General features: G+C 42.4%; 8 protein-coding genes across 8 annotated transcripts; 3 read left to right on the top strand and 5 right to left on the bottom strand.

Annotated features, from left to right (window-relative positions):
- Positions 1–598: 598 nt before the first annotated feature.
- LOC132791741 (uncharacterized) lies at positions 599–1,398 on the bottom strand. Its single transcript, XM_060800790.1, has 2 exons — positions 1,318–1,398; positions 599–1,253 (listed from the first exon to the last, which is right to left on the bottom strand). Exons 1-2 carry the CDS (start codon positions 1,318–1,320, stop codon positions 735–737), a joined length of 522 nt encoding a protein of 173 aa, XP_060656773.1. The 5' UTR covers positions 1,321–1,398; the 3' UTR covers positions 599–734.
- A 1,424-nt stretch (positions 1,399–2,822) lies between these two features.
- Positions 2,823–3,953, bottom strand: LOC132788292 (uncharacterized). The gene is made up of 2 exons (XM_060795625.1): positions 3,878–3,953; positions 2,823–3,818 (listed from the first exon to the last, which is right to left on the bottom strand). The coding sequence occupies exons 1-2, from the start codon at positions 3,878–3,880 to the stop codon at positions 2,823–2,825; spliced, it is 999 nt and encodes a 332-aa protein (XP_060651608.1). The 5' UTR covers positions 3,881–3,953.
- Positions 3,954–4,530: 577 nt separating this feature from the next.
- On the bottom strand, positions 4,531–5,194 carry LOC132788291 (uncharacterized). The gene is made up of 2 exons (XM_060795624.1): positions 5,144–5,194; positions 4,531–5,091 (listed from the first exon to the last, which is right to left on the bottom strand). Exons 1-2 carry the CDS (start codon positions 5,192–5,194, stop codon positions 4,531–4,533), a joined length of 612 nt encoding a protein of 203 aa, XP_060651607.1.
- Positions 5,195–6,845: 1,651 nt separating this feature from the next.
- On the bottom strand, positions 6,846–8,113 carry LOC132791701 (uncharacterized). The gene is made up of 2 exons (XM_060800733.1): positions 7,319–8,113; positions 6,846–7,248 (listed from the first exon to the last, which is right to left on the bottom strand). The coding sequence occupies exons 1-2, from the start codon at positions 7,319–7,321 to the stop codon at positions 6,916–6,918; spliced, it is 336 nt and encodes a 111-aa protein (XP_060656716.1). The 5' UTR covers positions 7,322–8,113; the 3' UTR covers positions 6,846–6,915.
- A 765-nt stretch (positions 8,114–8,878) lies between these two features.
- Positions 8,879–10,683, bottom strand: LOC132789996 (uncharacterized). The gene is made up of 2 exons (XM_060798379.1): positions 10,608–10,683; positions 8,879–10,420 (listed from the first exon to the last, which is right to left on the bottom strand). Exons 1-2 carry the CDS (start codon positions 10,608–10,610, stop codon positions 9,011–9,013), a joined length of 1,413 nt encoding a protein of 470 aa, XP_060654362.1. The 5' UTR covers positions 10,611–10,683; the 3' UTR covers positions 8,879–9,010.
- Positions 10,684–14,088: 3,405 nt separating this feature from the next.
- LOC132790330 (uncharacterized) lies at positions 14,089–15,238 on the top strand. Its single transcript, XM_060798821.1, has 2 exons — positions 14,089–14,194; positions 14,260–15,238. The coding sequence occupies exons 1-2, from the start codon at positions 14,192–14,194 to the stop codon at positions 15,064–15,066; spliced, it is 810 nt and encodes a 269-aa protein (XP_060654804.1). The 5' UTR covers positions 14,089–14,191; the 3' UTR covers positions 15,067–15,238.
- Positions 15,239–15,907: 669 nt separating this feature from the next.
- Positions 15,908–16,853, top strand: LOC132791904 (skin secretory protein xP2-like). The gene is made up of 2 exons (XM_060801028.1): positions 15,908–16,017; positions 16,080–16,853. Exons 1-2 carry the CDS (start codon positions 16,015–16,017, stop codon positions 16,803–16,805), a joined length of 729 nt encoding a protein of 242 aa, XP_060657011.1. The 5' UTR covers positions 15,908–16,014; the 3' UTR covers positions 16,806–16,853.
- Positions 16,854–16,878: 25 nt separating this feature from the next.
- LOC132788290 (basic proline-rich protein) lies at positions 16,879–20,069 on the top strand. The gene is made up of 4 exons (XM_060795623.1): positions 16,879–16,897; positions 17,173–17,201; positions 17,330–19,161; positions 19,213–20,069. The coding sequence occupies exons 1-4, from the start codon at positions 16,879–16,881 to the stop codon at positions 19,982–19,984; spliced, it is 2,652 nt and encodes an 883-aa protein (XP_060651606.1). The 3' UTR covers positions 19,985–20,069.
- The last annotated feature ends 5,235 nt before the right edge of the window (positions 20,070–25,304 follow it).

The following is a 25,304-nucleotide window of genomic DNA, read 5'->3' as shown; positions in this document are numbered from 1 at the left end:
TTTCACTTTCATTTAGTTGCGTGGGTGATGTCTCATCTTCACACCTTTTGTACTCACCAACAACAAGAAGAACAACAACAATGACAGTTAACTGTGATTGCGATCAAGTGAATGCCATAAATATTATGAGCAGTCGTCTGCCATAAATTTGAAGCTCATTTACGAGCTAAGCCAATAATTTGGAACGGCTTAAATTCAATTACTCATACGAATTAACAAATGAGCAATCGGTACAATAAATCAATACGGAATTCGCCAAAAGAATACGATATACGTAGTATTATGGTTAGACCGCATAACTCAGTCACAACACTCACGATCGGTCTGAGCGATCTGATCTGTGTGATCTTTGGCAATTGTGGGTGTTCAATTCAATTTCGGGCAAATGCCCACATGGCGATCACTTGTCCATGAATGAAACTGTTCGAGTGTTTGAGTATTATAACCATACGTTTGTTTGACGACTCGTTCAGCGAGTCTCTTAATTATGTTGTCGTGGCACTTGACTCTCAAGTCTCAATGAGGATTCTCTTCAAGTTGAAAAGCTAAGAAAAAAAGTACTAGCAGGATGTAGCATTAAGCGTGAGGTTTATCTCACATTTATATATTTTTTAGTGCGTACGAACATGGTTAAAAATAAATAACTCAGCAAATACACAAATAATACAAAGTACATATAAGTATATACACGTGATATCGATAGGCAAATGGCAAATGGCTAATTAACTCAAAGCTTAGTAGAAGAACGGTTTCGATGGCACATCATAATGATAGCCATCATCGCTGTGCGGCTCCACAATCTCTTGAGGTGGCAGATACGAGTTCACGGGCTCCAAGGGTTCAGCGTACGATGGAATGGGAATCTTGTAGGTGGGCACCACGGGCACAACGGGTGCTGGGGGCAAGTAATTGATCTCAGGCTCCTCAATGGGCAGCGAAGCGACTTCCTCCACAACGGGAGCAACGTACACTGGCTTAGGCTGGGCAGGAGGCAGATAAACAGGCTTGGGTGGTGAAGGAGGCAGATAAGCGGGCTTTGGTGGTGCAGGAGGCAGATAGACAGGCTCGACCTTGGCGGGCAAGTAGACGGATGCAGGCGTTGGCAGCTCGAAGGGAATTTGTGGAGAATCATAGTTGTAGCCAGGATGCTCCTCATGATTATGGTGATGATGATGATCGTGATCATTACCAAACAAATGCGAGACATCGGCAGCCACTAGGGCCAGGCTGCACAGAGCAAGGATAAGGACTTTCTGCAAGAGATAATATAGAAAAGAATTAATAAGCCGTTAGAAAATAGGAAATTCAATGACTAACCATTTTGAAGGAATTGATATGGCAACAGGAACTGTTCTTTTGAGGAATGAATGGTATCCAAACGTTCTCGATGCGTCGACGTCTGCTCTCAAATGATACAGTTTCCAACAAGTGCTTCTTTATTTATACAACGAGCGAGAATCGAGCGCGCAATAGAGCGGACTCTGAGTTTGATTGTCGGATTGTCTGATTTGTGGTAAAACCAACCGCCGACGCGGACATCGGCAGCGACTGCGACGACGTCGACGACGGCAGCGGCGACGTCAACTGAGATAGCTGTCAGCTTACCCCTAGGCAGCCGTTATTCGCATTTTAAATTCTACTATTAATTCTATTAATTTCCAATCGCCTTATGCGTAGCTTTTTGTTTTAGCTCTCCGCATGAAGCGGAGCTCCGTTCACAGCTCTAAACAGGAAAGAGCGTGCTATTGTTCTCTCGTCTGCGCACATCAAGTGCGGGTATATTGTAGTCAATCAGTGGCAGACGAACATAGCTGTTGCTGTTTAGCTAACGGCCATAAACGCCTCCCCTTTTAAAATGAGTCTTTAAAATAGATTTTGGCTTTTTATTGATTAAAAACTAGTATTTGAAGCTGCACTACTTTTGGCCTGAGATATTAAGCGCACAAGCCAAACACAATAAATAAATCGATTGGCCTCTGCACGATCGATCTATCTCATCTCATCTCATCTCAATATCGCCTCATTTAATTTCATCTCCGGCACTGAAAGAGGTCAACAAAAGGCAACGATCTCTCAAGTTGTTGCTGTTGCTACCGCTGCCTGCCGGCTGCAATTGTCAATTAACGACTGTATTTAATTTTTTTTTTTTTTTTTGTAAGCGATTCAATCTGTAATCAATATGCTACAACCCGGCAAAACATCATTCATCATATATTTGTATTCCTACAATACACACAAACAATGCAATAATTATAACCATACGAAAATGAGTTAAGAGGTGCGTTAACGTTGCAAGTGTTGATGAGCGCGTGCTTTGAGTGCGGGGTTGATTGGCTGCTTTTGTATTGTTTAGTTTTGTTGTCCATTGGGCTAAATATTTAACTAGTATCTATGTTAAAGCCAGTGTTTGAGCCATATCGCTCTGTCTGGGCTAAGACAACAACTAATTGGTTTTAATGGCCCCCGTCTGTGGCTTTGTCTGCCAAACTTACAAAGCTTTCTGTCGTAAGATGCATTCGCGGAGTTCGTTTCAAGGTGACGCCGATTGCTGACGGCGATTGGTGAAATTCAATGGAAACTTGATACCACACTCGCTTAGGATTGATCTTCAAAGTATTGTGAATGAATTTATGCTTATTATTTTGGAGTCTCGAACAATTCAACTTTCTGTTTATGAAGTAGCCGGAATAATAAATGTAGCATATTAATTGAAATTTCTTTTGAATTTTGATATGACGCTTTTATTCGCACAACTTAAATAGATGCAATTTTAATGTGGTGTGTGAGTGTATGTTGAATATTTAAATAGACTTGAGATTGATTTAGAACTTGAAGCGACGCTGTGGCTGGCTGTATTGATAGCCCGAGCTTCCGGGCAGTGGCACATTCGAGGAACCACTCAAAGGCAGCGCGTATGAGGGAATTGGAATATGGAAATCGATTTCTGGTGCTGCCAGACGAGCCTCCGAATGAGCGGGTGGCAGATACTTGGACTCTGGCTGCGGTGGTGGAGGTGGAGGTGGCAGATAGTTGGCCTTTGGCTCTGTAGGCGGCAAGTAATGGGGCTTGGGCTCCGCAGGGGGCAAATAGGTGGGCTTGGGCTCGGCAGGAGGCAAGTAGGTAGCCTTGGGCTCAGATGGTGGCAAGTAGGTGGCCTTGGGTGCTGGTGGTGGTGGTGGTGGGGGCAGACTTGGTGGAATCTTAGGTGGCAAGTACTTCTTGGGTGGCGCAGCAGCGGGCAGATAAGTTTTCTCGGGTTGAGCGGGCGGCAAATACTTTGTCTCCGGCTGAGCAGGAGGCAGGTATTTGGTACGTGGCTTCTGTGGAGGAGGCAGATACTCGGGCTTGGGCTGACGGACTGGTGGTGGTGGCGGTGGTGGCAAAGTGGGTGCTACCTTGGGTGGCAGATACTTCGAAGCGGGCTTAGCTGCAGGCAAATAGGTGCTGCTGGGCTTGACCGGAGGTGGCAGATATTCCGGCCTTGGTGGTGGTGGAGGTGCTGGGGCTGAATAACTGTAGCCATCAGGTTGATGTTGGCGGAAGAGGCCGAAGTTCAGATCCAGATGCAGTCCAGCGCCGCGATGAGGTTCCGACGAGTGGGACGAGTGCGAAGAGTGCGAGGAATGGGAAGGGTGACCGGAGTGGGAATCATGGTGATGGGAGTGAGGATCCTCGTGATGGTGATGCGAATGCGGATCCTCATGATGGTGATGCGAGTCATGGTGATGATGATGCGAGTCCCCTCCATAAAGATGAGAGACATCGGCACGTGCTGTGGCAGCCACAGCCACCATGACCAACAGGACACAGAATAGTTTCTGGAAGAGAATTAGGATGTTATACCAAGCTTTTGATATCTGATTATTTTCGTAGCTACCATTTTGATGCGGAATGAGATGCAGAGATGAGATGCTGCTGCTGTTTGCCGACAGATGGAAGTAATGCCAAGATCGTTGACGTTTTGGCTTTTATACGCTGACATCCGAGGCAATATTGCACCTCAGATTGCCCTAAGCATCAAACTCCATCGACTCCAGTTCAAAGTTTTTGGGAAATAATTAAGGTTTGTTTTGTTTTTTTCGGGGTTTTCGGTTAGACAAAAGGCCAACGCATAATTTGCTTATGCTTTGTTAGTGTTGTTGTTTTCATTTCTTTGATTTTGTTGGTGGTTTTCTTCACACTTTTCTTGGTTTTCATGAACTTGAAGCTGGAGCCAATTATCGGCGTGTGTGTTTTCTGTTTGGTAGCAAGCGCTCCACATCACAACAATTAAAACGATGTTGACTCTTAATTGAGCCACAGCAATAGCAACGTCCGAAACTGGATTCATGAATATGCAGACGCTGGAAATCTGTTTTGGGAGTTCGTTCGGTGGACAATTGGCGGTGATTGACTTGGACATTATCGCTATCAATTGGCTAACAAATGTGATTTATTTAACATATCTCGAGCTTATATAAAACTTACGACTAGGCAAAAACGGTACAAACAACATTCCGGAATGGGTCAACAGTGGTTTTTGGGTGCACTTTAGAATATAAAAGGTTCAGCGGGTGCCTCATAGCTATAGCCATGCACGGGCAGCTCCTCCTCGACAACAATGGGTGGCAGATAGGTGGGAGCAGGCGTGGGTGCAGGTGTTGTGGTGGTGGTGGTGGTTGTGGTTCTCCTGGTGGTGGTTGTGGTGGGTGGTGGAGGAGGCAGATAAGTGGGAGCGGGTGTTGGAGCTGGAGTTGTTGTTGTTGTCGTGGTGGTTGTTGGTGGTGGAGGAGGCAGGTAAGTAGGAGCAGGTGTGGGTGCAGGTGTCGTCGTTGTGGTGGTTGTAGTGGTGCGTGGTGGTGGTGGCAAGTAGGTGGGCACAGGTGTTGGTGGTGGAGGTGGCAGATAAGTGGGTGCAGGTGTGGGTGCTGGTGTCGTCGTTGTTGTTGTGGTGCTGGTAATCACAAATGGAACCACAGGCTTGGGGTAGTCATAGCCATAGCCGTGCTCTTGACCCGAATGCTCCTCGAGCAGCTCCAGCGGCAAATGCGAGACATCGGCGGCAGCCAATGCCAGCATGCAAGTGGTCAAAACGAGGCTAAGGAATGCGTTCTGTAAGAGACGAAGAATATAAAGAGTTAACACACAAATATCCAAAGGTGACACATGGATCAAAGATCGGAGATCGAAGATCACAGATCACAGCACGCACCATGTTACACCTTGAGCTCTTAAGCAGTAAATGATTGACCAATAGCCGTGGCACCTGTTTATTTATAGCTCACAATTCTAAACAGTTCGACACTGTCCATGGCTAGCAAAAGGCCAATTATTATTATTTAAATCGATATGCCGTTTCTCGATTATTATTATTATACTCGAGCATATGTATTCTTTGTATCTGCATCTGTGTCTGTGCCTACATTTGTATCTCTAGCTGTCGCTGTATCGGTATCTATGATCATTATGCATTATTGACGATTTGTATTCTCTTAGGGGCGATGAAGTTTTTTGTCTATTTTATTTTGGACATTTGGACAACTTAAATGCTCACGAGCATTTTCATCACGTCGTCATAAGGCGGCCCAAAGCAACTGTTATTCTTCTTTCCATTGTTGTTATTGTTGTTGTGTCACTGCTTCCGAGCTTGTGATCAGCACAAGTTTCTGTTTCAGTTTCGGTTTCAGTTTCTATTTTGGTTTCAGTTTCGGTTTCGGATTTAGTTCCGCCGCTGGCAGCGATGTAAGCGCACTTCGTCTGCGAGTGTGTCATAAATCATTTAGACTTCATTTATAATAATTACGCTCAACTCAAACTCAAAGAAACTCTCAAGAAGTTTGTTGGAGTGGTCAGCGTCATTTTCATGGCCTCTCAATGAAGTTGTCTCTCGGACAGCATCAGCTTCAGTTTCAGTTTCAGCTTAAGCTTGAGCTGTTCTTTAGCTTGCGGAAGCATTCCGATTATAGTTGTACTCTTCACTTCAACAGCAAAAAAAAAAAACTGTGCTACCCAACGCTATATATCAAATGACAGTCTGGTGTGAGTTATAGGGCGAGAACTGGTCCGAAAAGTTGAGTAAACTGAGACAAATTGCTAGGTAATTTGGCAGCAACGTTTAAGCAGATCATTAGTTTTGATTAGAAGTCACGAGTCGTATTTAACGATCGCTCGTTCTCTGCATATATGATATATAACTATATTGATTCAGTATAAACAAACTGGCAACTCGTCTTGGATCTTGGGTCTTTAATAGTCGGTTCAACTATCACTTTTTGTTGGCTGAGTTCGCAAGACATCTTCGATTTTGCTAATTAATGCGGGTTGTTGAACCGCCAGCGGCTGGCTTGATCGATTACCAAAACTTTGACTTCGAATTCGATTGCTGTTTGGCTGTGGCTTGTGCTCAATTGTCCCAGCTCTATGATCGCATTTTGCCACAATTTGCGTAATTTACATAGACACTACCAAATAAATTAATTGTCACTTTATGTTTGTTTACCATTCAATAATGAAATATTGATAGTTTAGTGTGGGTGCTACACACATAAATTAATAGGCCTCAGTTGAGGCGAATCTCGAATAAAACTTTTGACAAAAATGTGCAAAAATTCGATTGACTTCTTCTTTTGCGGCAACCGGTTTACGATTTGGTCTTAAAACAATTTTGGCTAAAGACATAAAAGAATAACTTGGCGTATTTTGTGAGGATTGAGTTCAACACTCACAAAAGATGTGTGTTGTTATTGTTATTTCATTCTAAGCGCCATCCAAGGCAAAGCTCAAGCCCTTGGCCAGGGGCTTTATATGCAGACGACGGGGTGAAAGGTGCCCTGAACGAAGATCACTTTATTGATATTTTTGTGGGTTTATTGGAGTTTTAATATTGATAAGAAGCTTTGGTACAAAACAAATAAGGCGGAAGAATAAACTTAAGATCTAGCTCTTAAACTGGCGACTCGGCACTTCGTAGGCATAACCATGGCCCTTGGATGAGACATAAACACCGCTGTCCACACTCGCCGCCTGTTCCGATTCCTCCGTCTCCGGCTCAGCTACGCCCAGTTCCGCATCTGATGGGGCAACTGGAATGGCATCCTGAGGGAATTCATCACCGGTGGGAAATTCGTTGTTCAGCTCCAGTTCCAATTGACTGACCTTGGGTACATCGTAAACAAATCCATTGCCCGATCGCACCAGCTGCGAGACGTCCGCCGAGGCGCATTGCCAGCAAAGTGCTGCAAAGAGAGACGCTGCCCAGATGAAGAGACGCTGGAATTGTAGAATTGTGGTTTGTAATTGTGTTTATAGAACGGCTTTAAAAAAAGAAGAATTGTCTTACCATATTTATGGATGCTGAGTACCTTAAAGAATGTCGAAATATTTTTTATAGCTTCCAGCAACGTAGCTCGCGCGAATGCAGGCAATCGCGTTGAGACTCAAACTATTTATACTTCTATATCTATGTTGATCGTGTTTGTTTGTTTGTATTTATGTTTCGTTTTTTTTTCTTCTTTATTTTTGCTTCAGTTTATTAATTGCGATGCTGCTGCCGTTGTTTATGTTGCTGCCGTTGCTATTGCCTTTTGCCGTTGCCGTTGCCTGCTTGTCAAGCAACAAGCTATTCGATAGTTAGAGCGGCCCTAGATAAATAAACGCTACAAAAGCTGAAAGCGATGATTGGTGCCGTTTCGCTTCACTCCAATTCCAATTCCAATTTCAATTCCAAATCCATCGCCTCATTGTCAAGGCCAAGACTTGTTTTGTTTTCTTGTTACTCTGTTGGGGTCAAGTGTCAGTGCGTTTTTTACAGCCAGTCTTTGTGGCTTTGTCTTCATCTTGAATTAATGATTCTATGCAAGATGCGCTGCCACTCAACTGTCTGCTCTACTGTCGGTTGTCTGCTGCTTGTTGTCTGCTGGCATCTTTGGCATCCATCACGTGAGCTTCTCGAATTGTTGTAACTACTTGTATTTAGTTAAATCATCGATTCATGTAGTTAAACTAAAAACAAAAAATTGAAATTAAACTGTTGCCGCATCGAATCATATAAAGCGCATGTTGTCAACGGATTTGAGCACATTTCCGTTTCATTAGTACGAGTATTTTTATGGTTAGTCGATTTAAACTCGATCTATTTGTCTCTGTCAGCTTTGACAGTTTGATTGTCGCAAGCAAAATGACAGTCTACAGCCCTGAAGCGGTCACGTATACGACCTGTGACCCATGCATCAACCAGGCTTAGCCATAAGTATCCTAACGGCTCCCACGTTCCGCTGAATTTGACAGCTGGACAGGCGGATGTCAGTTCCTTTGGAGTGTTTGCATTTTGGCATATATTTTTCTTTTTCTCGCCGTTATTGGCGATTTCTTTTGACCCGTTGCTTAAACAATTAATTAACCTAGCACTACCTGTCTTTTGCCTTAGTTTATTTATTTCAGATGGTGATAAATCACCCTCTGATAATTTGTTGCATACTTTCGGGCATGTTTAGTGTAGATGAAAACCATAGTAAGTAATTGGGCGCAAGGTAAAGTTAATCGATGCCAATAGATGGCGCTAATAATACTACAAACTCAAATAATCCAATTGGAAAATTTACAGCATTAAAATTATGAAAATGAAATCACTTAGTTGGTTTCAAACTCTTCTAAAATATCATATATCTCATTAAAAGTCATTCTGAATATATTATTTCAGCACAGGTTAAATTTGAATACTAAATTACTGAAACTAAAACGAAAATTATAATACCAAAATATATATTTGAAAGCTATTATAAATCGCTTCTTTCATAGTTATGATTATCATATGTATATTTTACGCATTATGAAGATTTTTCTAAAATTTTCAATATTTTGTAAGACTTCCCCGTATGTAAATTCCCAAATAAAGAATGTATTTTCATTAAATTATTTTTTTTTATTTTCGTTTGTCAGTTTATTTCAAGCGATGTCTTCATCGCCATTCGTGAAAATTCGTCTAATACTACAGGATGATTTGTTTTCCTAATTATGTTACAACAAGAGTTCCTTAATATTCGAAGGATGGCTCGGGGTCGTTGGGGTAGCTGTAGCCTTGGTGAGCAGTCACAACAGGCTCGGGCTGACGGTAGACAGGAGCCACGGGCTCTGGCTGGTAGACTGGAGCAACTGGCTCTGGCTTGTAGACGGGAGCAACAGGCTGGGGCTTGTAGACGGGAGCAACAGGTTGGGGCTTGTAGACAGGAGCCACCGGCTGGGGCTTGTAGACGGGAGCAACTGGCTTGGGTGCAACAGGCTGGGGCTTGTAGACGGGAGCCACTGGCTTAGGGGCCGAAACTGGGGGCAGGTACTCGTTGACGGGCTTAGCGGGCACAACAACCTTAGGAGCCACAGGCTGGGGCTTGTAGACGGGAGCCACTGGCTTGGGTGCAACGGGCTGGGGCTTGTAGACTGGGGCAACTGGCTTGGGTGCAACAGGCTGGGGCTTGTAGACGGGAGCCACTGGCTTAGGGACCGAAACTGGGGGCAGGTACTCGTTGACGGGCTTAGCGGGGACAACAACCTTGGGGGCCACTGGGATCACTGGCTTGGGAACAACAGGCTCTGGCTTGTAGACTGGAGCAACTGGCTTGGGTGCAACGGGCTGGGGCTTGTAGACGGGGGCAACTGGCTTGGGTGCCACAGGCTGGGGCTTGTAGACGGGAGCCACTGGCTTGGGGGCGGCAACTGGGGGCAGGTACTCGTTGACGGGCTTAGCGGGCACAACAACCTTAGGGACCACAGGCTGGGGCTTGTAAACGGGAGCCACGGGCTGGGGCTTGTAGACGGGAGCAACTGGCTTAGGAGCAACGGGCTGTGGCTTGTAGACGGGAGCAACTGGCTTGGGAGCAACGGGCTGTGGCTTGTAGACGGGGGTAACAACAGGAGCAACAGGAGGCAGATATTCCTGGACGGGTTCGAACTTAATCTCAGGCTGGCCATAGTGGTATCCGTCTTCCTTCAGGATGCCAGCAGGGGTTGGCTTCGAGTAGACGACAGGAGCGGGCTTCTCGTAGACAACAGGAGCGGGCTTCTGGTAGACAACGGGAGCGGGCTTCTCGTAGACGACGGGAGCGGGCTTCTGGTAGACAACTGGAGCGGGCTTCTCGTAGACAACTGGAGCAGGCTTCTCGTAGACGACAGGAGCGGGCTTCTCGTAGACAACGGGAGCGGGCTTCTGGTAGACAACAGGAGCGGGCTTCTCGTAAACAACAGGAGCGGGCTTCTCGTAGGCAACTGGAGCAGGCTGCTCGTAGACAACAGGAGCGGGCTGCTCGTACACCTGAGGCACATCAATGACGAACTGCTTGGCAGGCTGTTGGTAATGGTATCCATCTTCCTGCAGGTTGTCGCTGTTCGAGAACAGATGCGACACATCGGCGCTGACAACAGCCACCAGGGCGAAAGCAATCAGGAATTTCTGCAAGCCAAACGATGGAAATCATTTAAGTTATGTGTTAGCACTCATTCAACAAACAATTCATCACAATTAAACCACAAATTTATGAGTTCTTTTAGTGCTTCACGGTTAGATGATTTTATCTTTTCACATGTTAGTTTTATCCTCTGGCTATGTTGTTCTGTTCTGTTCTGTTCCGTTGTCTTACCATTTTGCTCAGTTTCAAATTCACACGACGAATGTTGAAATATCACTGTGCTAGCGATCATGACTACCACATTATTTATACGTCGTCGTCGGGGTCGGTTCAGGATAGCTTCGACTATCCAAAAAATTGACAAAAATGAATAAAGCCGAAAAAGAAAAAACTCTTCGGCAAAAGCAGAATCTTCTCGACAACAACATCACTGCTATCGTCATCGATTAACGCTGCCGAATTCAAAAATTAAAAAAAAAAAGTTAACCGAACCTGATTGGGTTGGTTAACCGGCTGTGACAGAACGACAGTCATAAAATTATTCGGATGGCTCCCCAGTGCCAAAGCGTTATACATTTAAACACGATGAAATACACAGACACAATTTAGAAAAAATAAACCAAAATCACTTAAGCAACCCAAATATAACGAAAGTTATACACACTCTTAAGTACTACACATTAAAATCAGAAGTGCAGTGATTAAATTTGTAATTTGCAAGTGATTTATAACAATTAAACATGTTCATTAAAAAAATTACTTGACAAGTTTCACATGTTACCCAATAGCGAACATACTCTTCAAGTAAGTGTATGATTACTTAATAGTTCTATATGCAAAATCATAACTAAAACTAGCCAATAAATATGCTAAAACAAAAGAGTCTGTATTAAGAATTCAACGTAATAAAAATGCCATTTATTAGGCCTATATGTTCCTGCTAGATTTATAGCCTTTTGATCGAGTAACTTCGCACTCAACAGCGTGAACAGAGATGCTCTTTATTTTTGTTTGTGCTTTATTTTTTCCTGCTGGCGAATAAATTGAATGCATACCATTTTTATGGTTATTAATGAAACACTACGGGATATAAATAAATGAATCTCGCATGGTATGCTTTTGTTTATGTTTTATTTATGAGAACATATCTAAAATCGAGACAATTTGCATGTGATCGCAGCAACAGTTCCGCTAGCCACCAGTTATGAGCCCTCAATTACTCACAACCAGATCCAGAGCTCAACATATGACGCTGGCAGCTCAACAATCAGGCTCAGAAACCTTGACCATAAACACTGAGACATTTATTAAGTGCAAAAACCTGTTTCGAATTAAGGGCCAATGTCGACCTCCGGTTGTGGCAAGCAGCTGCCTTTTTTGGGATAAGATAACGTATCCCGTTTCCATGCTCAGTCCCAAGGCATTCCCACTGCACTCACATTTGACCTATAAGACTGGCTTCAGATTGGTAATTAAGAGTCGTATATTGTCTTATTATTGCCAACTTGGGCTGCTTATATGGCAAACTCTTTATACTGTACTCGTCTTATAAATTGTTATTTATCAATAAAACTTGCATCGTTAATTTGACTTTAGCGCTCGCCATTTGATTAGCACGCAATTAACGCGACTTAGAATTGGCCTTGCTAAATTTCGAATCGTATTAGTTGTCATAAAGTCAAAACTTAGATGCTGACGCTGTTAATCTAATCAGCTCCACTCAATGCTAGACGAACGTTGAACTAAAGAACTTTAAAATAATAATATAATATAATTCAGTCATATTTTTATTCAAATTTCGATAAAAAATCTACATAATGTTTACTAAAGTCAATCCGTTGATTTTCGGGACTTTTTTCCATCATAAAATATCTTACAGTTAGCAACGAATCGGGTATGCCAAATACATAATTTACTTTAGAATAAATTAGTAAATCATAAAAGTATTTTAGATGAACGTAAATTAATTTTTCATTGATATATGTTAAATACTTATTTATATTTGGCTTATAGGGTATCTTTAATTCCAAATAGGATCACTTTAAGACAAATGTGTGCCGGCATTGGGCTTATAATAGAACACGTTCTAGACGGGTTTTACCCACATGACAGTGTGAAGTTTTTTTAAGGGCTAAAACAAACTCCTCTTCGCATAATTGCGATTATCACAAAGCTCTTCATTGTTGGTATTAATCATATTTTGTTTTTTGGTATCTTCTTTGGAATATACTTGACTGGTTTTTAGCTAGTAATTTGTCAGTGGTTTCGTTGAACTTGGTACGTAACTGTTAATCACTATGTAGTTTTGGTTTAGTCACTGGAATTTTAAGTTTGACTTGACCCTGAGTGGTACCACGCATCGTCAGCGGATCATTCACTTTTGCTTTCTTAGCATTTGACCAATTTAATGCAATATTCGAGATGAGCTGTTCTACTACATTCTACCGTCTACAGTCTACAGTCTACCGTCTACAGTCCCCAGCAATCAGTTGAACTGTATTAATTTTACCTATATTTCCGGCATTTAAATGGGATCCAAATCTTGCTTGTAGTCCGCATTTAGATCGGCTCTGATTACTTCATCAGTAGCAAAAACAAAATAAGTGAGAAAAATTGTTGTTGCGGCCTAATTTGATACAATGTACGCTAAATGTCAGTAAAAAATACGTTAAACGAGTTCATTTAAATTAAGTTCATAAATAAGCATCAAATTATAATCAAATGGAATTTACAAGTACGAGTTAATTTAGGAATACCCGTATTTTGTCAGAATTTATACTCAAAAAAATATAAAAAAGGGTTGGTGAGGCCTGAATCTAGACACGATATATTGAGATGCAAATATATAAAGTATTGGCTCGTGTTGTCAGCGCCTGGAAATAGAGTTGAGTAGACAGAATGTTTGTCAAAATCCGAAACAACAAGGAACGTATTGAATCGAAATGAAATCAGAATAGAATAGAAAATTAAAAAACAAAAATAATTCAGATAAAACTTCTATTCAGTGCAACCGGTTCTATTAGTTTTATAAATAAGCATAAATTTACCTGATATCAAATGATTTGGAAGATTTTTGTTGACCTGTTCCCCGATTGTGGTCCATTAAATATTGTGTTGTGACAATCGAAAAGCCTGTCGAAGAATGTCGCTGATAAAATCTTTGTGCAGATCAAATGCTTTGCATTTAATTAATTAACTAAGCAACACCAGCTAACTGAATTTTCAATATTTCTGCATATTAGAGTAATTTCATGTGCAAAATATGTGCAAAAATAGAAATAAAGATTTGAAATCGTATAACTTATTAATTAATAATAAATTCAGCGGATTACGCATACGCAGTGTGTGTCAACATCAGCATAAAGAGCACATAAATTCCAAATATAATTTAACATAGCATTAACAGTTGGGGTTTGTGTCACGGCTAAGCCACTGTTATGACTGTTAACTACACAACTGGTTTCATGGTGTCTGCTACGTCTCGGTGCGATTAATTTCGCCGAATAACGACTGAAATCAAATTTATTGAATTATATACAGTACATACCTTTTGCAAGAGCAAAGGCAAGGCACAAACAAAAGTGAATGAGTATTATAATGGCTATATACATTTACAGTTAGAATTTTAATGGCTTGCTTTCATTGACTTGTTTAGCCGCTTCTATTCGAGATGAAGGAAGATTGTTGTTCCCATTAATTGCAGCATCTTTTAAATGCGCTCTGCGATAAGTGGACAGATTTGGGATTTTGCCATATAAATATCAAATCATTGCACGATCTTCATACAATTCAATTGTTTTACCGGTGAAAGCAACATGGTAAGATTAGGCTCTTAAAATTAAATTATTATATTTTTGATTAATCGCATTTCTAATTGTTACAGCGTCTTATTATTGCAACCCTTGCTCTGGTGTTGGTGGCCACTGTGGATGCCGGTTTGTCGCGTCCTAGCAATGTATACTTGCCGCCAGCTGTTGTGCAGCGTCCAGTTGTCACTAGCTACCGCCCAGCACCACAAGTAATCACCACTGTGCAGCGTCCCGCAGTTCAAGAAGTCGATTACACTGTGCCCATTGTTGATACTACACCAATCAGGCATGTGCTGCGTCAACAGCAAGTCTACTCTGCTCCAACTGTTATCTCCGCGCCAGTGAAGCAAGTGGTGCGCCAGCAAAGAGTTTACTCCTCTCCCATTGTTGTCTCCAATCCAGTGAAGCAAGTGGATTACACTGCTCCCATTGTTGACACAACTCCCTTGAGGCAAGTGGTGCGTACTCAGCAGGTTTACAGCACTCCAGCTGTTCAGCAAGTGGTGCGCCCCGAGAACGTTTATCTGCCTCCTGTTGCTGTTCAGCGTCCGGTGGTTCAACAAGTGGTACGCCAGCAACGTGTCATTGAAGCTCCAATTTCAATTCAGCGTCCAGTGGTTCAGCAAGTCGTGCGTCAGCAACGCGTTATCGAAGCTCCAGCAATCGTTCAGCGTCCGGTGGTGCAACAAGTCGTGCGTCAACAGCGAGTCATCGAAGCACCAACAATCGTTCAGCGTCCGGTGGTGCAGCAAGTCGTGCGTCAGCAGCGAGTAATTGAGTCTCCCATTGCCAACTACGGTGTGGTGGAGCAGCCAAGGAACACTTACTTGCCACCATCAGCTGGCATCGATTTGAGGAGCAGCTTTGTAGACAGGCGATAACTGGTTTCACGGTTTATCCCACAATCACGGAGTATACCGCATATGTATATTCAAATGCTAATTTTGTTTGTTGATGGAATCACAGATGTTCTGGAAATGCAGAAATATTTCGGGTTTATTAGCATTCAGCCAAAGTTGGCAGACAAATAAAGAGAAAACGACATAAGCAAAATCATCATAAATATTATATAGCTAGATGCGCGTATAAATCGTCTAGATCATTAATGTAAAGAAGACAATAACCTTTGGGGCGAGACAAGACTGCGAGTTGAGCTTGAACTCTCAACGTTCTTCAGACGCCAATCATTAAGCCACGAGCAATTAATCATTATGAGGCGGGGAAGCTTCAGATTATCAGATTTGCAACGTTTTGCTGGATAAACTAAATTGTTATCCGATATCATGACTGTTCTATAGTTGTATTAATAACAACAAAACAGCAGCTACAGCTACTGGTTGATTATGATAACAAACTTCTTCATCGTTCGAGCGTAAACCCTGTTCTCTAAATTAATTCCAATTTTTGTTTGTTCGTTTGACTAGTGAAATCAGGTTTGCGCTATTCTTGTCCAACAAAAAAAAAACTAATGCAAAATTATTGTGATTGACCTCATGAATATGCATGGGATAGCATCGATTCCTTTGCGAGTGACAAAAATAAATGAGAGAGTTTATTAAGCAACTTGCCTGCCTAGCTGATAAAGCCATATACATATCGTGTTGTTATTGTTTGCCATAGCTATTGCCGTTTAAATTGCCATTTGCCGTAGCTATGGCAAATATGCGAAATTAAAGAAGATGTAGAATAAGCAGTTGAACATAATTCACAGTTGCTTTGATTGATGATATCCAGTACTTCCGTTTGCGAATCGATCGTATAAAAGTACTGCCCGTCGGCTAGAAATTATTATTCGACTCTTTGTCCTATTAGCAAACAGAACATCGAAAATGGTAAATAATTGAAGCGCGCTTACTTCGCTTGCCGGATTATTAAAGTTACTTTTGATTTGCAGAAATTCATCGTCCTTGCTTTGGCTTTGGTTGGCTGCGTGGTCGCAGAATCTGGCTACAACTATGCCAATCCCGGCTCCTCAGCTGCCGCCTCGGTTGCGGCTCCAGTGAGAAGCTATGTGCCCCCAGCAGCAGCTGCCCCAGCACCTCAGGTCCATCATGCCGTTGCCGCCTCGGCTCCAGCTCCAGTCTTCCATGCCGCTGAGTCCGCACCTGCTCCACAGCGTTCATACGTGCCACCCGCAGTCCACTCTGCTCCTGCTCCCCAGGTTCACCGTCAGGTTTCTGCTCCTGCTCCTCAGTACCATGCTGCTCCAGCTCCTGTTCCTCAGTACCACGCTGCTGCTGCCTCTGCTCCAGTGCAGTCCTTCGCCGCCGCTGAGTCTGCTCCCGCTCCAGTCAGATCTTATGTGCCACCAGCAGCTCCAGTTCGTGCTGCCCCCGCTCCCCAGTACCATGCTCCAGCTCCTCAGCCTCAGTACCACGCCGCTCCTGCTCCTGCTCCTGCTCCTCAGTACCACGCTGCTGCCTCTGCTAACGTGCAGTCCTTTGCCGCTCCCGCTCCAGTTGCCGCTCCTGCTCCCAGCTTCCAGGCTGCCGAATCCTTCGACAGTGGTTTCGAGGCTGCCGCTTCTGCTCCCGTCTCCGTCAGCTCTGGTGCTGGCGCTGGTGCCGGTGGCTACAAGTACAGGACTGTGCGTCGTCGCGTCCACAAGAACCGTGCCTAAGCTTTGAATTGAATTCTATTAAGAAAGCCATGCAATAAACAGAGTTAAATCCGATTTAAAATGTCTAATTTAAATGACAGCCAATTGGGAAAGTGAAGAGAGAATGTTGCTTTAAAGTAATACTAACATTTTGCCTGGTGTGTATATCCTATTGTCAGAGAGTATGTTGTTGTTTTGCGGTTGTGGTTAACAACCTCTGATTCAATTCAGTGTGTGCAACGCACAACGATTAATAAATTTAATCGCCTTTGATCTGCGGCTGTCTTAGAAGAATCACTTGAATTTGCATTTCATTTGGAAGCATTCAATACAACAAATGGGTCACATAAAGTGCTCAATGAATTTCTCACGCTTCGCTGGCTAACAGGTTTCGCCCCCTTTTTCGGTGAAGTTGCAGTGCATCGGCGATTTGGTATATAATTGAAGCAAAGACGCTTAGGTTGACACAAACGCAATGGTGAGCGCACATTTGGAATACCTGCCAAGCATCTTGTGTTGATTCTAATCTCCTTTCTCTCCACTAGCATTTGTTTAGATCCTTGTTGGTGTGCTTGCTGGCCATTGGCTGCCTGGCTGACGTTTCGCTGGCGAAACATCATAAGCACAAGCGCCACTACGACGCATCTGAGGAGGATCATCATTATCTGCCGCCGGTTGAGCGCGATCCGAAGCCACATTATCACAGGCACAAGCACACCAGGGAACGCGTTGTGGATCATGAGCCCAAGCGTGTGGATCATTATCATCACTATGACAAGAAACCGGAGGTGCAGAATCGACACATTCATTACCAGGACGTCAATTCACAACTTCGCACCTCGACTATCCTTCCAGCAGCATCCGGCATTATTACGCGACGTGCACGTCCCAATCGTGTGACCTACGCGAGCGCTCCTAACTCTGTGTTCCATACGCAAATCAATGTGCAGTCCCAGGACTCTGAACTAAACTCCCAGATCCGTCCAGATCCAGTTGTTGGCATTGCTCCAGCTGGAGTGCAAGTGCCCGTAGGCACATTACTTCCTGGAAGTCAGTTACCGATTGGATTGCCCGCAGGAACTCAATTGCCTACCGGTGGACAGTTGCCTACGGGAGCTCTGCCACCAGGTGGTCAGTTGCCTACAGGTGCTCTACCACCTGGCGGACAATTACCCACAGGAGCTCAATTGCCGACTGGAGCTCAGTTGCCAGCGAATACTTTACCCAATTGCCAGAACCCAGTTGCCGGCAATCCTCCCACTGGTTGTCGTGTAGTTGATCCTCCTGGAGGTCAGTTACCCACGGGAGCTCTCCCACCTGGCGGTCAATTGCCGACAGGAGCTGATCCACCCGGTGGTCAATTGCCAACAAGTGCTATACCGCCTGGTGGACAATTGCCAGCTGGTGGTCAATTACCAGCCAATGGATTGCCTGGTTTTCCACCAGGTGGACAGTTGCCGGCAAATGGATCACCTCCAGGTTTTCCACCAGGGGGCCAGTTGCCGGCTAACGGACTACCAAATGGAGGACAATTGCCCGCTAATGCACTTCCCAATGTTCAACCAAATGGTGGGCAATTACCAACCAACGCATTCCCACCAGGAGGTCAGTTGCCAACCAATGCATTCCCAGCTGGAGGACAATTGCCAGCCAATGCACAACCCACTGGCTTTCCGGCTGGAGGTCAATTGCCAGCCAATGCTTTTCTAGCAGGAGGGCAGTTGCCAACTAATGCACAGACTAATGGTGGAAACGGAAATGGTTTTCCTGCTGGCGGCCAACTGCCAACGAATGCTTTTCCAGGTGGTAGGCCATTGGGCAATGGCAATCAACTTGGCGTGGGTTTCACTGTTGGCAATGGCAATGGCAATCTCAATGGAGGTGCTCAGCTTGGACTACCCCAAGGATTTAGTAATCAGAATCTATTTATTCCTGCAGTTAACACGCAGCTGCAACTTGGACAAGTGCCATTGATTGCTGCTCCTCAGCCGGCCGTTGCACCACGTCCCAGCTCGGTGCTAATACAATTTGATCCAGCTGTTGGCGGCCAATTGCCAGCTCAGGCAAATGTTGGTGTCAATCCCAATCAGTTGATACCTCTTATTGGTACTCAAATTGGGAATGGACAGCAGCCAATTGCCCAGCTGACCACAGCGCCTCTACAAAATCAATTGAATCCCATTTTTGGTGTGCAATTGGGAGCTGGACAACAACCCATTGGCGGTAATCCTAATCCGTTTAATCCAGTGTTTGGCGGTCAGTTGCCGACAGGAGCTGAAGCACCTACAAATGCTGATCCTAATAACGTTTTAGGTGGTCAGTTGCCAGCAGGAGTGCAAGCACCTACGAATGGAAACCCAAATCCTGTTTTTGGAGGACAGTTGCCTGCGGGTGCTCAAGCACCAACGAATGGTCCGGTCTTTGGAGGGCAGTTACCTACCGGTGCTCAAGCGCCAACAAATGGCAACCCAAATTCAATCTTGGGTGGACAGTTGCCAACCGGAGCTCAAGCACCAACAAATGGCAATCCTAATCCCGTTTTTGGAGGACAGTTACCAACTGGAGCTCAAGCACCAACAAATGGCAATCCAAATCCTGTCTTCGGCGGTCAATTGCCAACAGGAGCGCAAGCACCAACAAATGCTGATCCAAATAACGCATTTGGTGGTCAATTACCTACAGCAGCTTTTGTGCTAAACACAGGCAATCCAAATGGTGCTCAGTTGGCAACCACAGCTCAACTGACAGGCAATACCAATCTGCTCGTTGCAAATGGCCAACGTTTGACTAGGCGTCGACGCGTTGGACGTCAACGCGTGCGATCCAACTACCAAGGCCTCAATGTGGTGAATGGCAATGTGTTCGGACAGCCCGATATACAAGGACCGACCAACGCTGTGGGCAATCAGCAGGATACAAATATCATCGATGGCAACTTCTATAGTTATCCCATTGCTTATCAACGCAGGCTCCGATTGAATGGCAATAGTCGTGTTTTACTAACCGATGGCGATTATGTTGATGACTATGATACTACACCTGATGTTGGCCTAGCGGCAAGTACTCCCGAGTTGTCGTATGCAGCTCCAGACAGCAAACCAGCTCGCAGTAAGTCAGATCATGAAACAGCCGCCTCCAATCATGCCACAGAATATCGTGATGATGGTTATCACTATAAGAATCCAAGACGCACTACATAAATCAATGTTGAATATTCATTTTTATGTTAATTAATAAATAAGAGCAAATGCTAAAAAAGCAGGCAGAAAAGTAAATTTTTCGTTGCATAATTTTGGGCGGTTGAAGTTAATGAAGTGCGGATCCATTTCCTGTTTGACAAAGCAAAGCTTTACTCTAAAGCTGAGCTTTATTGTTGTGGTTATAAAGCATGCTGTGAGAAGCTTTTTAAATAAGCTTTACACAGGTAAACACAACATTGGGTCTTTAGAGTGTTTATGTTCGAAATTACGTATACGAAGCCTTTTAGAATAACAACATGGAACAAATAAAATGAAATCTTAAAATATATTCAATAAAAAAAAAATTATTTTGACCAAATCGAAGTAAGTTAAGTTCACTTCATCGACTATAAAAATAAATTTCTCTTCATCCGAAATCTCTCTCTTAAAGCCGGCAAAAACAAATCAAATATGTGAATTTGATGTGTTTTTTGAGTAAGTCCAACAAACTAGTTCAGAGCAGCACACATTTTGCAGCACAATGGAAACAGATACACAGGTCATGCAAGTTTTTTGGACATAATAGAAAGGAAGATGAACACATTTGGACGCAACAAAATCAATTGCCAGCATAAATTAATGCGTTCATTTAGATACGATTCTCATGCAAATTCAATAAGCCAAAGAAAACAAAAAATACAAAAATAAAAATAAGCAAATAAACAAAAATAAGCAAAAATTGAACCAATCGACTGTGTAAAGAAAAAAACTACAAATAATTTAAATAAAACAATGCTGACGTGGGATGTGAGCTGCAGCTGCAGAGTGTGTGTGTGTGTGTGAAAAACCAACACATGTAAAATTCATAATGAATTTTGAGTAAACTAAGGTGGGACCCGCACACATAGACAATTCATAGTCATATAATATTATTGTGTGCCATCGATGTCAATATTTGTTTGGCAGCTCGCAAATCACAGACGATGAAAGCTTTTGTGCTGTCTTTTGTCTAGACTTGAATCTCTTCCGATGCTGTAGGTCATCATCAGAGCAGTGTCGATGGCTGTGGCAGTGGCAGTAGCTGTGTGACTTCGACAGTGGCAATGAGTGAATGAATAGATGCAAGCATTACATATGCTAATTGGATCATTAGGTTATGGATTTCATGATTGTAATCACTGTGTTATCGCTAATGTTATGACCTCTACTTAGGCAAATTTCTATGATTTCTGGGAGCAAAAAAAACTCCAAACTCTCCCAAGAAAGCGACTATAAATCATTGCACGGGCTAAGTCATGGAAGTAAAGCGAAATACATTCGAAATTGGTGCACAAAATTAATGAGCATAGAGAACAACAATTAAATATTTATAGAAAACAAATATAATAATTTATGGCAAAGTTCGCGCATGAGTAAGAATCTGGTCGATGCTTTGCATACATTAAGGCCAAGACAAGCTGCTCTCGCCTGCTCGTCTACCGCATTTTGACCCGCTCTGCGTGGGGCTTCGATGATTTTTTAAGTTTCACAGTTCCAAAGTTTCAAAGCCGGCCTTTGGCTGATTACAGAAATACACATTTTGAAAATGTGTGCGAATTTTTTGTTTGTTTCTTTGTAGCTAGTTTTTTCAGTTTTTTCAGTTTGTTGTATCTATGCAAAGCGAGTGCGGGCTCGTATTCAGATCTAGAGTTAAGCTCATCAGTATCGTGAGCGGGAGGCTGTGGCTGTGGAGTTCAATGATCCGCACATGCCGGCTGCCATTTCTATGGCCCGGTAATTGTGTACGCCCCTCTTAATTGGCACATCACTTATTAACAGAGTGTGTTTGTAATGTGTGTGCTTGTGGCTTGTCTACAAATGGGATGTGGGAACTTCAACTTCAAAAAAGGGCTGCCCTAGGCTTACGTCATGAGCTAAAGATAGCAAAGAGCCCAAGAGCATATACAAATCATTTCGAATGCTGTGTGATTAATTTGTAGTACTCAGGGCGCAATTTATTAAAATCGGACAGGTTGAAAAATTGTATACGAATTTCAAGCCTTGTTCACACTTAAATCTTTGGGCCACCAGCAAGCAACAGAAAACATGCTTACATACCCACACATAGTCAGAGTTAAACTAATGATGCTGCCAAAGCAATTTGAAAGGAACTTGCCAAATTTCTTGTGCCACGCGTATGAATTTTTAATGACCCAGCCGCGTGTTGGAAGTGTGCGCAAGTTTATTATTATTATGATTTTATTTGTTAATTTTTATTCTGTTTCTGTTTTTTCGCTCCACGATTATTTTTTGTTTCACTTTGTTGTTGGTGCTGAAGATGAGATCCATGTCGATGGCGGCGGCACTTTCTAGTCGCTGCCTGCTTAGACAATATTTGCAGCGAGAAAGAAACTGGTTTCCAGAATGATTTATCATACATTTAAATTAAACAAAAGACAAAAAGCAGAAAACAAAAACAAATCTCCAAATATAATAAAAGAGCATCAGAAGACAAAAGCTTAATTTATCATAAAAGACTAAAACGTGTACTTAACTTAGGAATAAAGTTGATCATTAAAAGGCCTTAAATCGTATACTCTAATAAAGAAATAAATAAAATTAAATTTCTAAGAAGAACTAGTTTTAGTTTTATGCAAAATACCAATGAATTAATTCTTATTCAATTATGATGTATATGCTTAAGCTGATCATAAACTTGCAGCTTATGCTGGAGTAGATGAACTCGTGTCGGGGTAGAGTATAAGATTAGAAAACTAAATTAAGTCGCACGTGTAAGTGAGGAAAAGAAGCTGCCGAAGCTCTTTTAAAAAGGCTAAGTCCAATGCGAATAATATTAATTAAAATAGAATTTGCATAAATTAAGAAAAACGCAAAAAGGTTTTTGTCAGACAGAGCGACGCGCTTGCTAAAAAATTTGGCAATTTTGCACTCTTCAGAGCGCTTCAGACACAGCAGACACAGCTCTCACCTCAGGCAAATCTAAAGTGTGATGAACATAGTGGAGCTATCAGTCGACCATATCGTACTTGCATCTTTTAGATACTTTTTAATGGGATTTGTCGCTGGGTAATATCAACAAATGCAGTCTTAATTAGTTCGATTGCTAGACACACCCCTCAAAGCAGTAAAGTGGAGCTGAAAGTCGACCATGTCCCATCAATGGAATTAACTTGACTTGGTAACCATAAGAAACAGAGTGAAGCGAGTTATCCATTCCCAGTTGTTTTAATGGGATTCGTTGATTTGTGCCTTAAGCTTGGGCTGGAAGATGTTGCTGGAAGGTGAAGCTGAAGTTGACTTTGGCGTGGAAATGTTAAAATGTACACATGCGTTTTTTGGCTAACAATTTTTATGTTTAATACCTACGCGACATATGATGATGAGACTGATGTGACAGACTTTTGTATTTATTTTTGTTTTGTTCTTGGTTTGTTCTCGATTCTATGGGACGGGTTGAGCTGCCATTCACTAATTTGCATATTTATGCCATTTCAGCATAAACATTAATTCCGAAATGGCACTTTTAAGTGCTTGGACCGGCTCATCGGGCTGCTGCCGATGATACAAACACTCCATCGCCATAATAATTACGACTGTGATGTATTGTCCATCGTCCGAGAAACTAAACATTTATGGTCAAGATGCCTGCCGGGTATGGAATAAAAAGAATCAGAATAGAACCAAACTGAATCGATTCGATTCGATTTTGAAAAGAATACATTCGATTCGACAAATAATCAAGTAGTTTAGTATAATGAGCCCTGATTCGGGCGATAGATTAGATTGTAAATTTGCAAAGACATCAATTGGTCTCTGCCTCCACAACTACATACATAAATATTTTTTTTATATTTGTTTCTCTGTATAATGCTGCACGCATACAGGAAATCAAATTTGTAGTTTCATTGTTTGATACAAGAACACTAATTCCCCAAATGTGGATGAATTGAACACAATTCTAAGTAGTAGATATTCAAATTTTAATTGTCGGCACATTTCATTAATAGCACAAGTCAATTAGTAGAACCTGGACTACAACTCGATTAAAGATTTAAGTGTTGAACACAATTCTTGATATCGTATTTCATACAATCAAATACATGAATTTGATCACGTGGCACTCTCCGCCCACTCAATGCTCTTTGGCTGGCAGTCAAATTGTGGAGTACTCTTCAAAGCAGTTGACGGTGCCAGGCATCGGATGGTGGTCTGTTAATGCGAGCCTAGCCTTGGCTATGATAAATAATTATAATCATTATGGTATTGTGTACTTCTGCGAATTAATAACAATGTTAATGTGCAGATGACTTAACTTAATTTAACTTAACTTGTGGCTTTGCTCATCCTTCAAACGTACGGAACCAATTAGATCTTGGCGCCACTAACGAGCCTTGTTTAATGGCACAGTTTAGCATTGATGCTCCCGAAACACACCGCAAAAACTTTGCAATTCCTTATCGATTTCAATTTGACTGCGATCATTAATCATGCCAATATTTGAGCAAATTGCTGATGCTGCTGTGGCTGCTGCTGCTGTGAGCAGATTGAGATATGAGTTAATAAATATATATCTTTTTTTTTTTTGTGGCAAATTTTGTAGTTTCCACCCAAAATATATTGACCAGATCTGAGATATGCGTTTGTCAACATAACAAAAATATTCATAGCAACTATATCAAAAGGGTTATTTATATGTTGTTTGTCGCTATTTTTGCACAGCACGAACAACGTATAGGCCTTTCAAAAATTTGTTTACGTTTTGTTTCGTATCAGAGTGTGACTTTTGTTGCTGTATTGAATCGTAGCGTGTGGCTCATATCATTCATTATTATGATTATATCCGGCATTCATTTTACGCACTAGATATCAAATCAAACACAAGATATATGCCATCATTATAATATCTTTTTGTTTGAAGTGCGTTGAATGCCGCGGTGCTCTTCGGCAGTTCCTTTAAATGATTAATGAACATCGATGAGTCGACAGCGACAACAATGAGCCAAGGCACAAGCGACAGCAACAGCAACAACATGAAAACATACTCGTAATATTTTAATAATTTCATAAATTTTATTGTAACATACAACAAATTTCAAGTTAAGTCGAGCGTTAGTTGTTGGGGGAACACAAAAAAAAAATATAGAAACAAGACAACAACTAAACTACTCGCTGAAATAGTCATAATAAAACAAAATTAAAATAAATTCACTCCCATCGTGAATGATGAGCGTGTGTGTGCGTGTTGTCCATCAAATGTTTTGCATACGATTAAAGAAAACAATTAAGAGAATCCGTCCAAAAACGAATTGGCCAAGCTGAGCTCGTTGAGCTGTTGCCGCCT

Source organism: Drosophila nasuta, chromosome 3 (genome assembly GCF_023558535.2).
Source record: "Drosophila nasuta strain 15112-1781.00 chromosome 3, ASM2355853v1, whole genome shotgun sequence".
NCBI classification, from domain to species: domain Eukaryota; kingdom Metazoa; phylum Arthropoda; class Insecta; order Diptera; family Drosophilidae; genus Drosophila; species Drosophila nasuta.
Note: the sequence above shows the minus strand (reverse complement) of the source record. Positions and strands in the feature narration are given on the sequence as shown.

Coding starts and splice junctions, on each gene's coding strand:
- LOC132788291 (XM_060795624.1), bottom strand. CDS start 5,194: ATGGTGCGTGCTGTGATCTGTGATCTTCGATCTCCGATCTTTGATCCA. Junction 5,092..5,143: donor CTCCGATCTTTGATCCATGT/GTCACCTTTGGA, acceptor CGTCTCTTACAG/AACGCATTCCTTAGCCTCGT.
- LOC132788290 (XM_060795623.1), top strand. Junction 17,202..17,329: donor CCTTTTTCGGTGAAGTTGCA/GTGCATCGGCGA, acceptor TCTCTCCACTAG/CATTTGTTTAGATCCTTGTT. Junction 19,162..19,212: donor CCAAATCCTGTTTTTGGAGG/ACAGTTGCCTGC, acceptor GGTCTTTGGAGG/GCAGTTACCTACCGGTGCTC.